This window comes from Pipistrellus hanaki, assembly GCF_964339955.1.
Source record: "Pipistrellus hanaki genome assembly, chromosome: 18".
In the NCBI taxonomy this organism is placed as follows: Eukaryota; Metazoa; Chordata; class Mammalia; order Chiroptera; family Vespertilionidae; genus Pipistrellus; species Pipistrellus hanaki.
In genome coordinates, this window is record NC_140520.1 from 5,036,248 (window position 1) to 5,049,889 (window position 13,642).

At 46.9% G+C, this 13,642-nt stretch overlaps 1 protein-coding gene across 6 annotated transcripts in view; it reads right to left on the reverse strand.

Moving 5' to 3' along the window:
• Positions 1–4,777: 4,777 nt before the first annotated feature.
• The window catches only part of ELAPOR1 (endosome-lysosome associated apoptosis and autophagy regulator 1), a 42,972-nt gene continuing 34,107 nt past the window's right edge, over positions 4,778–13,642 (reverse strand). For 2 of the 6 annotated variants that reach the window (XM_084866949.1, XM_084866948.1), the window contains exons 15-23: positions 12,840–13,013; positions 11,623–11,803; positions 11,243–11,339; positions 10,665–10,766; positions 9,396–9,522; positions 9,140–9,318; positions 8,471–8,636; positions 8,178–8,233; positions 4,778–7,401 (exon numbers count right to left, since the gene is read on the reverse strand). In XM_084866949.1, coding sequence (XP_084723075.1) covers positions 7,302–7,401; positions 8,178–8,233; positions 8,471–8,636; positions 9,140–9,318; positions 9,396–9,522; positions 10,665–10,766; positions 11,243–11,339; positions 11,623–11,803; positions 12,840–13,013 — 1,182 coding nt within the window. In that variant the 3' untranslated portion in view covers positions 4,778–7,301. Of the gene's footprint in view, positions 7,402–8,177; positions 8,637–9,139; positions 9,319–9,395; positions 9,523–10,664; positions 10,767–11,242; positions 11,340–11,622; positions 11,804–12,839; positions 13,014–13,642 lie in introns of those variants that run through there. The other 4 variants (XM_084866945.1, XM_084866946.1, XM_084866947.1 and 1 more) reach the window with 4 other exon arrangements.

Genomic DNA, 13,642 nt, shown 5'->3' on the forward strand with positions numbered 1-13,642 from the left:
AGCCTGCAATCTGGGCATGTGCCCTGATCAGGAATTGAACCATGGCCTCTTAGTTCATAGGTCAATCCTTAACCACTGAGGCACACCAGCCAGCCTCCCTGTTAGTTTTATCATTAGATTACAAACATCTTCCTTTAAAATGCTCGTGTTACCTGATAAATATAGAAATGAATATAATGGCATACTTCATTTATCAGGTCAGAATCCCAGGATTTTTAGAGCTGGAGGGAAAGCTTAGCTATCTGCTATCTTATTAATTCCTAATATTTTCATTTCCTTGTCCCTCATGTTTTGAAATACCTTTGTCTAATAAACAGGATTTAGAAAACAATAATTCATTTCCCCTTCTTATTAAACCGTATATGGCTGCCAACTAGAATTTCTGATTAGCAGGGAATAACCAGTGTTACTACACTAAGTAATTCCTGCCAGAAGCTAACACACACACACAGAAAAGACACATAATACTTTAGTCATGGAGAGATGGCATGAATCCATACCACCTTTGGATGTGTGGTTTCTGTTAGCCTTTCTTACTGAGAAGAGCACTTGGGTGCTGTATCTGAGAACTCAGGGATTCAAGGATCCCAAACTGGGAAACAGATCAGCCTCTTTTTTAATGAGGAAACTGAGACCCAGGGAAGCTAAGTAATGGACCTAAAACCTGAATGCTGGTAAATGCCTGAGACTCTCATTTTGGGCTTATACTTTTGTTAACATTCTTTAGCAGAACACAGGGTCTTGAGAAATTTTTTAAAGAAAAAAGTGGCTTTTTTTTTTTTTTTTTTTTTATAAGGCAGATACCATTGGATACTTGTATCTTTTTCTCCACAGAACCTAGCACAGAATCTGACATCTCCAGGATGCTTATTACATGCACATTGGGTGAGAGACTTGCAGGGAGTGGCCGAGGGTAGAAGCTTGTTGTAGGTTTAGGGAACAGAATCCTAGGTGAGCGACTGCCTTGGAAGTGCTGGGCAACTAGTGGGTGTTAGGGTTGCTGAGAGAGGAATGCACGAGGCCAAAAGGGGTAAAGAATTATGAATTTACTAGAGGCTTGATGCATGGAAATTCATGCAAAAATAGGCCTTCGTTTCCCTGACTGCTGGCACTACCTTCACTCCAGCCCAGAACTGCCTTTGCTTCGTCCTGAAGCTGCCTCCGCCTCTCACCTTGTCACGTCAGTTTGTATGCTCCTTATTGGCTGTGGAGCCGCCATCTTTTGTTGTGGAGTTACGGTCAATTTGCATATTCTATCTTTATTAGATAGGAATAGGTCATCTGAAAAACCAAATGGGCTGAGCCCCAGGGATGGGGAGTCAGAGGTTTTAAAGGACTTTAGAGGGGCTTTTTCTGGGCCGAGAATTCTCTGGGCTGCTCCGGATTCTGGGAAATTCCAGAGGGGAGAGATAATGGTGGAATGTGGTTTAAGCGGAAAGGAATGTCCATTGTGAAGTGGACTAAAGGCCAGTTCCCAGGGGAGGGGTATTGATTCAATTATTTGATCAAACCTAACAGTGGGCAGCCCAGGGGAAATGAGTACCTACATGGAGGGAACAAGTATAAGGGTGGGGCCCTACCTGGCTAGGCTTAATGGATAGAGTGTCAGCCTGTGGACTGAAGGGTCCCAGGTTCAATTCAGGCCAAGGACACATGCCTGGGTTGCAGGCTTGATTCCCATTTGGGGGTGTGCAGGAGGCAGCCGATCAATGATTCTGTCTTTCCTTCTCCCTTCTCTGAAGTCAATAAAGATATATATATATATATATATATATATATATATATATATATATATATATATTTTAAATATATATATATTTTTTATTGAGTTTTTACAGAGAGGAAGAGAGAGGGATATAAAGCTAGAAACATTGATCAGCTGCCTCTTGCACATGTCCTATGGGGATGTGCCCGCAACCAAGGTACATGCCCTTGACCAGAATCAAACCTGGGACCCTTCAGTCCACAGGCCGACACTCTATCCACTGAGCCAAACCGGTTTCGGCAAGAAATATATATATTTTTTTAAAGTAAAAGGGTAGGGAGCCCAGACATAGATGCCATCCTCGGTGTCTTTCCCCCTTTTCCCCCACCTGGATCTTCCAGAGCTGGCTAATGTGGAAGAGCTCTCTCTGGCCTCACTTTAACACACTCTTTGCTCTTTTTGTTCCTCTTTTTTTTTTTTTTTTTTTTAATTGAAATAGGATTTCTCAGTATTTGACAAGCCCTAACCTCGCACTCCCCTGCTTGAAGCCTTCAGTGACTACGTGCTACTCTCAGGAGAATTTTCAAACATGGCTTGCAAAGTCCTTCATGCATGTTCCCCATCTCTTGGCATTCCCCCCCTGAGCTTCTTGTGGCTCCCCTTCCTTGCCTCTGAGCCTTCGTACAAGCTCTTTCTGCCTGAATCTCTGTTTCTCTCTCCTTTTCCTTCAAACTGGCTAATCTCTTCTTCCCCCAGGAAGTCTTTTCTGATGCTCTCTTCACCCCTTGATTGATTTTAGGTTCTCACAGTACAGTGACATGTATCCCATCGTTTTAGGCAAAAATGACTGATAGATCCTCACTTCCTCCAACTGGTGGGTGGAGTATGATGTAACCTGCATCCTGGAAATAACTGAATACCTAACCAGGCACCTTGTATGGACATATACATTGACTAACCAATCAGCACCTGCCAAATACCCCAAACCCTTGCCCTAGGCCTGAGTGACTAACTGTGTACCTTATATGGACCGTGTTCTAAGAGCCCACTCCTTCCCATTCCTTCCCTCAAAAGGTGTGCTCACCTCTGCACGGGTTGCTGCTCTACCCTTACGAGACAGCCCGGCAGGTTTTCCCCCTAATAAAGCCTGAAATCCTGGTTTTTGGCTCCCCACTGGTCTTTCCCTGACGACCTAACCTCCAGTTCTCAGTGCTCACTCTCTTCTCTCAGAGAGTCACGTCAACAAAAGAGGGTGGTGTTGCTGTCCTTGGATAACCAAGGAGGAACCATTTAAAAATAGCATGGTTCAGGGAACGCTGCCAGGACCTTGGCGACTTTGACCCCGCCTTTTCCTCTCTTAGAATTGGAATGAGGTATCAGTTATCCTACCACATGGCATTGTTCAAAAAATTGCACTTCATGTGGGATTAACTTTAACAATAAAAATGAAAGTATTTATATTTCAGGCTCTCCTTGAATAACTTCCATAAAGTTTTGTATATGCAGTACTCCATTTTTTAAAACTTATTGAGAGAGAGACATTGATTTGTTGTTCCATTTATTTATGCATTCATTGGGGATCGAACCTGCAACCTTGGCATATCAGGACAACACTGCAATTTGACCAAGGCCTCCATCTATTTCTATATTTCTGCAATAGCCATTGTTGCTCTGTGGTTTTCAGTCAATTAAATGTCTAAGTTTTAGACCAATTCATTAGTATTTTCTTGCATGGTCACCTGACAATGTGTTTCACTTCTTTGGTCAGTGATTGGGAAGCCCTTAAAATCATTTACACATCCAACCCGCGTCCCCCCAAACCACCATCACACACACACACACACACACACACACACACTTTCAAGTGGGTCATGTCTGCTTCTTGTTTGACGCATTGAGACACTGTACAGTATATGGTTGAATTAGTAAAAATTAACTGCAATTTGCCCATATAATTGTTTCTTTCCTATTGTATCCCCAGTGGGTGAACCAGAAAAAGTCACAGTGGGATGGCTTTGAAGACGGGGTGAGGTCTATCAGGTGGAAAGGAAGGGGAGGAGCAGAGGCATATGCCAGCAGGAAGGTGTGAAACGGCCTGTGACTGAGGGGCAGTCTAAAGTTCAGTATGGTTAGAGTGTCAGGGTAGGCTGCTGGGGACCTTACATGCCACATGACTAAACCCATTGGAGGTTCAGTTCATCTGTTAGAATGTGAACAGTACCCGCCTTTGAGGGCTGTTTTGAGAACTAGGTGGGCACTTAGTTCAAGCTTGACACACAGATGCCTTTTCTACTTTCCTTTTATTTTTTATTTTTTTAATTAAATTATTATCTGTGTACATATCTTACCATTCCCCCGCCCCTTCCCCCATACATACCCTCCCTCCCCAGAGTTTTGTGTCTATTGGTTGTACTTATATGCATATTTAAGAGGAAGGTAAATATCACCTCAGCTTACAGATTTTACCCTATAAGCTGGGGTTATATTTAAAATATTTAACCACCAGTACAACCCAGGTACCACTCAGTCAAAACAGATGTGGCTCATGACCAACCAGCTGCAGAAGTTCTTTTGAGGAGATTAAGTGCCCTCAGCTAGAATGAAGGAAAAACAGAAACAGGATAACCCAGCTATCCTGGGAAATGGTTCCTGACTCCGTCTAGGATTTTATCTAGTCCATAATAACCCATCTTAGGTCCAAACAAGCTAATTTAACTTGTATTTGTGGACCCTTTATGTGGCTGGCCTCAATGCCATCCGAGAGAAAGCTCACCTGGAAAGGAAGGGGACTAACAGGCTAAGTGTTTGATGTGTCCTCTCGTTTGGACTTCACCCAATCTTGGGAGGTGAGGCATCATTAAATGCATTTTATATGGTGGAAACTGACGCTTCGGTTGGTGGCTGGTTCCTCAACAGGTGTAAGAGGCTGCTAGCCCAGGGTGTGTTGCTTTAGAGAATGCTCTTTTCTCTGAAGGATCCAGAACGCTTCTCTTCTGCAGTTTAAGATACAAGGACATTCACCATTTCCCACTTGCCCATCACGCCATCCAGCCCACGCTCAAGAAAAACAACTTGAAAGGTATGTTTTTATTTCACACAAAAATGTGACATGCAATATTCATCCCCTAATAAACTACAAACTCTTGGAATACAGAATAAAAAAGGAAATTCATCCAGTCTTGATGAGACAAAAAGATTTGGTTTCACAAAGCTGAAAAAATTCATTACAAAGTCTCTGTTGTATAAATATAGTCAGTCATATATTTAATGTAGAGTCAGACAAAAAATAAATTAAAAAAAGCTTTTGTTGGCATAAGAAATCCCCTGGTCCTTGACTATGCCACTATAGCCTTAGCTTAAAGGCATAAGGCTTTTCCCATATACCATCTAACATGTGTCTATTCTAAAGTTGATTGTGGTGATACACGCACAATTCTGAGCATTTTAATTGAGAGAATTGTGTGGTATTTGAATTACAGCTCCAAAAAGCTATTAAAAAGTATCTAACATGTGTCTAAGTTGCCAGGGGGGCTGCAGGTAGACCTGATAGTATAACTCAGGCATTCCTGACAGGACACAGGGAAGATCCACAGTAGTCAGTACATGAGGGATGGTGCAAAGGAGATCCTTAAAGTACTATGACTACCTCAGTGGGGTTTGAGGTTGCTCTGGGGACATTCAGTTTCAGGATGTCATAATACAGAAGTCACTGGGGTCTGTACTTTGTCCTACAGCTCCTAGAATAGTCTAAGCATATCCTGTGGCCTCTGTCCCAAAAGCAAGTGATTCAATGGGCAAGCAGATGTCCAGGGTGTTGCTGAGGCTGCAGAAAACCTTGGGCTGGAGCTCAGGAGCTGGCTGTCTGCATCCTTTTGGAGAAATTCCAACCGGGCCACAGTATCTGTGAGCCTGACTCCCACAAGAGGGGGAGAATTTGGATACCCAAAGAAAAGCTTCTAGTGTATGAGTCAAAGGGCCATTGTTTGCCAGAGTCACGTAGGGCTCCAGTTCTTGCGGACCCTTTTAGAAGACCATTTCTGGGACAGCAATGGCTAATGAAGACCAGCAAATCATTTTGTGGCAGAAGAACCACTTAGAAACGCCACCTGTGTTCCGTTCCTACCATCTGGTCACCAATGACCACTTAAGAAGGGAGATGGGCACAGACCATGGGCATCTGGGCCCTTGACCAAGGGATGGTCATTCTAGTCTGATAATGATGGAGGGAGAATTGTCGGTGGTAGAAAAAAGGAAATTTAAGCCCTTGCTCTGGTTCTGCCATCCTAAAGTTCATCCTTTATAGGAGGTGTAAGAGTGGAGAAAAGGGCCACAGAGGACACTCACTTTACTCACCTTTCAAAAGGGATGCTGCCAGAAATTGGAGCCAAAAGTCTTTTTAGTGGGCTGGCACACAAAGAAGATGAGAACAGGAAAAAGGGAGGACAGGGGCTTGAAAGTGTGAAGTGTCCCAGTTGGGTGAACTTGCTCAACTTCCTTTGTTTTTCCTCCTTAAACACTGATCTGGTTCTGCTGCTGAGTTTGGGGCCTGGGAGTCGATTGCTTTTCTGGCCAGCCTAGAAGTTAAATACTCTGTGGCTGAGTAGAATTACGCTTATAAGCTGACATCACCACCTCAGGTCCCTCCCACTGTGGGCTGGATCCCCTAGTATGGCCCTGTTAAAACCATGGCCCCCTTATGTTCTTTCAAAATAAGATACCCCTGTAGCATGATATGGCCCAAACCTCTAGGAATGGGGCATTCAAGGATGGGGAATTGTCCTCACTGACAGGATTTGTTATCTCTCTGGGTAAAAAGAAGTAGGACATCAGGGTTTGGGGCTTACCTAGTTTTCTTCAGTGTCACAGGGAGATTTAAAAAAAAAAAAAAAAAGCGCGGGGGGAGTAGATCCACTAGGGCCTTGGACAATTTTTCAGGGAACTTTTTTCTTTGGCTCCAGTGAGAATATTTCTCTCTTACTTAAGAAAAGCAAGGAAGTACCTAGTTTAAAGAACAAAACCAAACCTTCCTTATTGCCTCTCTTTGTGCTTATAAGCCTTCTTACCCAGGCCTTACTCACCCAGCCCTCAGCCTATCCCTTACACTTAGAGTGAGCTATTTACCCAGGAGAGATGAAGCCAGGCCGCCATGAAGATGGCGCACCAGGGACACCAAAACCCTCCTCACCCAGCCTCTCTCCTAAAGAGATCAAGAGCGAGGGTACATGATCAGGGAAACTCCCAGCTGCTTTCACCCTTTAATAAGAGGACAGAAAAGAGAATGCTTTTCATTCTAGGGCTGTAAGAGTTATGAGCAGGTGAAGCTATGGCTCTGATGGCTGGCCCATTTTGGGAAACAAGATGCAAGCAAGGGAGTAATATACAAAGTTGGGTATATTTGGCAGGTTTGAGGCAAGCATAAAGGAGAGTTTGGATACTCTATAAAAAACACACAAAGGATCTAAAGTTCAAATTTCTGATAAGGCCACAATAAAGATATTTCCAGCAGTGGGTGTTGCAGGAAGCTGGCACCAAATCGCCACCGGCTTGCAAGGTGTTGTGCCAAGGTGAGGAGGCAGGAGAGGCAGGGCAGTGCCTCTCACAGGTCCATGTCTGGGCCTCCTGAGGATGTCTTCAGTGGCACCGAGTCAAATCCATCAGGAGTCCTCTGAAAGAGAGATGGTGACAGGAGCTGGCTGCTGCACAGGGGCAAGTTTGGGGAACAAAGGAGAGAAATGGAAAAGAGGTGACAGAAGGAACCCTTATGGAATTCCTGCTTTCAGTGGCTCCGTGGAAACATAGACATAAGGTTCCCTCTATTCTTGCTCCCTTCAGTTAGCCAGAGGATAAGAGAAATATTTAAAACCCTCTGCTTTACATCTTTGTGGAAGTTCCAGAAAGACTCTAGTGTCCCAGGGTAAATTGTTCTCCCACCAATAAAAAATAAATTTAAAAAATCAAGGCCTAGGGAGGCCAAGGAGCCACCCTGGTAGGTCAGCACAAAGGATATGAGATTTGGCTGTCTGAGCCCCCCCCCCCGCCCCTTTCTTTGCTCCCGATCCCTCCTGGCCTTTCCTACTGTCTTACTCACCACCCTACTCACACCTGTTGGGATGAGTGGGTTCTGAGCACCAGTGACGTGTGGATACTGGCTGAGTGGGGCTGCTGTGGCCCTGGAGGAGTTGCTTGGATGCTCACCGCTGGCCTCACGCCCAGTGACAGTGCTGTCTGACTTGTATTAATGAGCTTCCAACTCACTCACCCACCCACGGAAACCAGCACTCCCAGGTCAGAATTGCTCAGTGCTGAGCAGCTTAGACTTAGCTATGACTCAGCCCCGAGGGGGCGAAGGCCAAACATTTGGGGAACAGCACCCGCCACTGGCCAGCAGAGATCACCTTCTAGCAGAAGTTGATCTCGAGATCACCTCTTCCCCTCCTTCCAAAAGAAAAGAAAGGGGGGAAATGATTCTTACAACATGGATGGTTCACTACTCCTCCTGGAAGTTGAAAGGCCCAAACAGTTCATCAACTGGAGTTGGGAGAGAAGGAGCCTGGTCAAGAGCAGCCTTGGGCCCCAGGGAAAAGAGTATTGGTATGAAAATACAGAAGGCAGAAGCCAGGATTTTCAGGGTGGGGGGAACAGAGAGTGTGGCGGGTGAGGAACAAAGCAGTGCTCCCGGAACAACGTGGGGCCATTCAGCGCCCATGGACTGGTGTCTTCTCCAGCCCTCCAGGCGGACCTCGGAGCGCTGGCCAGGCTCCCTACCTTGGAGGTAAATGATTTGATCTTTCCAAAGAGGGTCTTCTTGCTGGTATAGAGGAGGTCATCCTCCACGTCTTCGCCTTCCATGATGGCGCAGCTGTCGGCTGCTGGCAGGTCATAGTCCTTGAGGGAAGCATTCATCACCAGCCTGGAGTACTTGTACTCTAGTCTGTGAGACAGGAAGGGGAAAGACAAGACACCAAAATGTGGAATAAGCAGAAAGAGGGAGAGAAGATGGGCTATGAGCAGATCTTCCCATTCCATGGGTAAGGAAACTCAAGCATAGAAAGTGGTGTTAGGCTGGGCATATAACAAAGCAATCTTGGCTCCTGGGTCAGCGACCTTTTTTCCTTAAGGCTGGCTGTTTCTTTGATCTAAAAGCTTAATAGAAATATTGGAATTATAAGGTCACTTTTATTATTAACAACAAATTAAGGATGCCCCTTGCTTTGCTTTGGAAACTCTTAACAGCTATTTATAGACTGCCAAGTGGTACCATCCCTCTTCAGGAGTCAGGACAACCAAGGCGTACCCAGAATAAGTGGCTCAGCAAGCCTCTGGCCAGGGTCACGGAGTCTGTGGGCTGACTCCAGAAAAAAGCTCCATGAATTTACTCGTAGATGATCTCCCAGCCCTGTCCATCCCCAAACTCCAATACCCATCATCATGTACTTTTGATTCTTTTTCCAAAAGTAGCAGGTCAAGACGGTGAGCAGGATGGCAGTACAGGTGCCCGCAGAGATGCCCACTTTCAGCCAGAAATCGATAGTTTTGCAGATGGTGATTCTCTGCTCAGGCAGGGAGTTGCCGCCCACGCAGAGCTTTGGTTCTCTCCACACATAGGTAGTCTTCTGTTGGGGAGAAAAACAAGCAACTCAGATATCACATTCCCTTCTCTCCAGGGAAGTCTCCAAGCAGAGAAACCTACCTGGACCCCAGCCACGCAGCTGCTGGTGATAGCGTGGTAGTCATTGGCCGAGCAGAGCGGACAAGCGGCTGCGCTCTCCCACAGGAAGTGGAAGGTACAGCCGTCACAGGTCCCATCAGGGCACGTTCTAGAAAGCAAAGAGGAGACTTGCGCTCACTCGCCAGATTGGTGGAGAAAATCTGCTTGGAGTCTATCATCGCAGAGCTTGCCTGCTCCATCTTCTTGCCAAACTGTTAGCCTCATCAGGATCCTTCCAACTAGGCCTTCACTCAGGTTTTGCTCTCTAATTTCCCTGATGACAAGATGCCTCCCTGACCTCCACCGGGCTCCCCACCCTGTGCGTTTCTGCTGACATCACATGAGAGCCAATGGAAGGTGTCTGGGCTCTCGCATGCTGCCCAGCCAATGCCTCAGAGGCTCCTGTTCTCCCCCTCGACGTGTGTCATTTTGCAAAAGCCACTTGGATGCAGCTTCCGGGCGATGGGAGTCAAGAATGGACTTTAGGTCATGGATATTTAGTTCTTCCTGTGATGCTGACAACAAGAACTGGGATCTGACATTGTTGAGCCAAATGTCCTGTCTTGCTCCCCATCTCCCTGCTCAGATGTTTAGGAACAGAGTTTCCCAAACTGTCTCCCCCAAGACACTAGTGCCCCTAGATGTTAGCTGGTGTTATGTGAAAAAGAAGAAGGGAGGCAGAAATGAGGGGTGCTGTAATTAAATTAGTTTGGGAATTGTCCATTTATTGCACTCAGCTCTTGAACTCAGAATTGGATCTTTTAGTCATGGAGGGATTTCTGTGATTCCCTAAACCTAAACCCTTATTAATCCTAATTCTAGATAGTACACACCAGGCACCCTGAGAAGTCCTCAAGTCTCAGTGTCTTATTTCATTCTCACAAGAACCCCCCGAGGGAACTTCTTATCCCCGAGTTATAAATAGGGAGAAGAAGCCTATGGAAGAGGGGAAATGTATCCACGACAACAGAGCTTGTGAGCTGGGGAGATGAATGACACCTGGCTCTCAGCCCCTGCAGTTTGCCACTTTGCTCTGCAGCTGCCCCATTAACGGTCTGGAAATGTGAGGGCAGCTTTGCCTCTTCCCTCTGCTCCATTCTCGACATCTGAAGATGGAGGGTTTGGAGCACAACCGTGTTCCCAAGAGCCCAGTAATGGGTCTCAGACTGTTTTCTTGTTTGCTCTTTTTTGGTGATCTTTGCCTCTTGGATGGAACAAGTCCAAGGAGGGGCGACCTTGTTACCCCTTTACCTGGGCAGGGACAGACTTCCCGGGGCAGGCTTCAGCGGACTGCATCTGACTCGGATGGTGGTGGCCCTCCCAGAACTGCAGGACTGAGTCACCTCATTGGACCTGCAGTGAAAGCCGGCCCCCATGGGGGAAACGAGTCACTCACCTGTGCCATTGGAGAGCCACTAAGGGAAGTCAACCTGGGCAAGTCAGGACTTGGGCTGTAGCCTGACACTCAGGGAGTGTACAGGATGTGTTTACTTGGAGCAAGTAGGGATCTGGAAGATGAGGTCAAGGGGAAATGCGCTGGTCTGGGAAAGGTCAGCGTGTGCAGAGCACTGAGTGTCCTTAGATGAGAAGAGAAGTCTACAGACCATCCAATGCTACTCCCTGCCTCCAAGGCAGACCTGCCCAGGAATACCAAGAAGCTGGGATCAGTGGACTCCCAGCTGTCAACTATCATTGCCAGGCAGACCTGTTAGACCTTGGGCATGGTCTGGCTTGATAAGTATTAAGTGGCTAGAAGGGGGTGGGCATGCAACAGAAATTGTGGAGGAGCCCTAAGTTTCACTTGCATTAGTCCGGCCTCCCATCATCACCTATAAAAGAAGATCACGTCCGGTATTCCCAAGGATTCTGGGTGGAACAGATCAGCTGGAGAAGTGATTCCATCCACAGTCATGTATGTTGCCACCCCTGCCAAATCAGAGCTCCTGATTAGTTCTCACCGGCAGCCACTTCAATTCTTTCACTCCTGTCAACGTCCAGCCTTCCTTCATCTCATCACATCCCCTAGTGGCTCATGAAAGGGTGAACCGCGGGCTTGTCAGAAGCCCCCGGGGGGCAGTAGGCACCCCGGGATGAATAGGAAACAGGTCAGAGGTTGAGCCCTTTTTCTCGGAGCCTGGTAGCCTCACTCTCTCTTTCAGGCCTCCCAGGCGTACACACGCAAACAGGCTGGAGCAGCCGGGCTACTCACCCACAAGCCGGTCAGCGAGGCTGACAGGCTGCGAGGACACGCCGGCCTTGTAGCCTGTCACCTCTGGAGGAATGATGAGCGCCTGGCAGACGTAGGCCGTGATGGATTTGGAGAAACCAGCCTCCCCCTCAGGAATCCGGAGGTCAGTGACATTCTCGGTGCACACAGCCCTTTTCTTACCCTGGGAAGGGGGGTGTGGGGAGGAAGAAATAGGAAGGAGAGAATGGTCACAGAGCTTTCAGAGGGAATGGGAACATTTTTTTTTTTTTTTGGTCTAAAATATTTAGCCTTCTAATGGCATGTTGCAGTGGAATGATTCATCCCAGATCTAATTATAAGGAGCTTAAAAAAAAAAAAAAGCTAAAAATAAGGTCTAGGTGTCCTAGTTTCTGGAACTCTGGCCCAGGGGATCCCAGTCTTTTTGTTTCGTTGGAGTCATGTGGGGACCCTATAGGAGCACAGTTGTAATGGTGGAAACTGATTGGGAGATCTCATCTATCCATTAAGGGCCTTCCTTGCCCTTAATGCCAGTTTTCTAGGCAGATACTGAAATATGTAACTGATCCCAAGGAAGGTTTCTGAACATCTGGCCTGGGTCCCATTCCTTCTCTGTGTCTCCCTTGGTGCAGTGATTTCGCCATGCTGGTCTCTGAAGCATTTCCCAGACCCCATCACTAGCCCCTCCCCTGCTTTGAGATAGGCCATCTTAGGACCAAGTGGAACCTATTCCATTTTTTAAAAAATCATTAGGAGAGCCCTAGCCAGTTTGGCTCAGAGGATAAAGCGTTGGCCTACAGGCTGAAGGTTTCCAGGTTTGATCCCGGTCAAGGGCGTATGCCCGGGTTGTGGGCTCGATCCCCACTGTAGGGCATGCAAGAGGCAGCCCATCAATGATTCTCTCTCATCATTGATGTTTCTATCTCTCTCTTTCCCTCCTGCACAGTTTTTATATACTCATGAGGGAATGGAGGTCAGGGAGGAGTAAATGGACAACTTACTTAAAACACTTTTATTTTCCTAAATTTTTATAATCCGAATGACTTAATTTTAAAGGAGGGAGTCCTCAAAGAGAGTACAGTAGTAATCATTTGCCAGCCTTTAATCTCCTCAATCTCCTGCCTGAAGGTTTGCTAGCTTTCCTTCTGTGTCCATCTCTTGGCTCTGGTCCACTGGTAACCCCTTTCTGTTCTCACACCATCGGCTCTCGCACAACTTACCTCGTTTCCACAGAGACTGAAGGTGAAGTAATGGAAGTATTTCAGCCCTTTGGAAGTGAAGCTTGGCCCTCCAGCCAGAGAGACAGGGTCTGCCAGAGCCGAGAAGTTGTAGTCTAACAACCGGCTCCCAGAGCTGACTGAGAAGGTGCAGTCGTTGTAGCACAGAGAGTGGATCTGAGGGGAAAAGGGCGGTCAGGCCAGCTGCGGAAGGGCCTCTGAGGGGACCGCAGCAGAGACCCAGCCCGGGGCAGCCCACGTGGGTAGAAGAAGCAGCGAGGAGTGCGGGAAGGCACAAAAGAAGTGAAACAGCAGCTGGTGGGGCTTATGTACATCTTGCCATTCAATCATTAGCACATGTATGATGCACGAACCCAAACCCGTTGTTTTCTAGTAAGTAGTTGGATCAGATTCCATAGCTTTGTCCCTATGCTTAGATTATAGAACTCTCAAGGCACACGATAGCTGTTCTTACTTTCAGGCAGAAGGCAACAAACGAGGTGCTAACTCGAAGAAGGGAGTCCAGATGGCAGGAGAGAAACTACAAGCCTTGACTCTCCCTCCCTCCATTTAAAACCAATTGAACCCTAACTCCTCTTTCCCAGCGTCTCTGTAGGAAACTGAACTTCAAAGGGGGCTTTATTCCCCATAAACCCCTTCCTTACTCCGCTTTAGGGTCCTCATTCAGCCCTGCCTTACACAGCTGTCATTCCCTCCCTTGGCAGCAGAGGGAGCCCGAGGAGAACAAGTGTGTGGCTGAAGTCCAGGAAGCCCCAAAGAGGTTGCCAGGATCTGCAGAAGGTTGC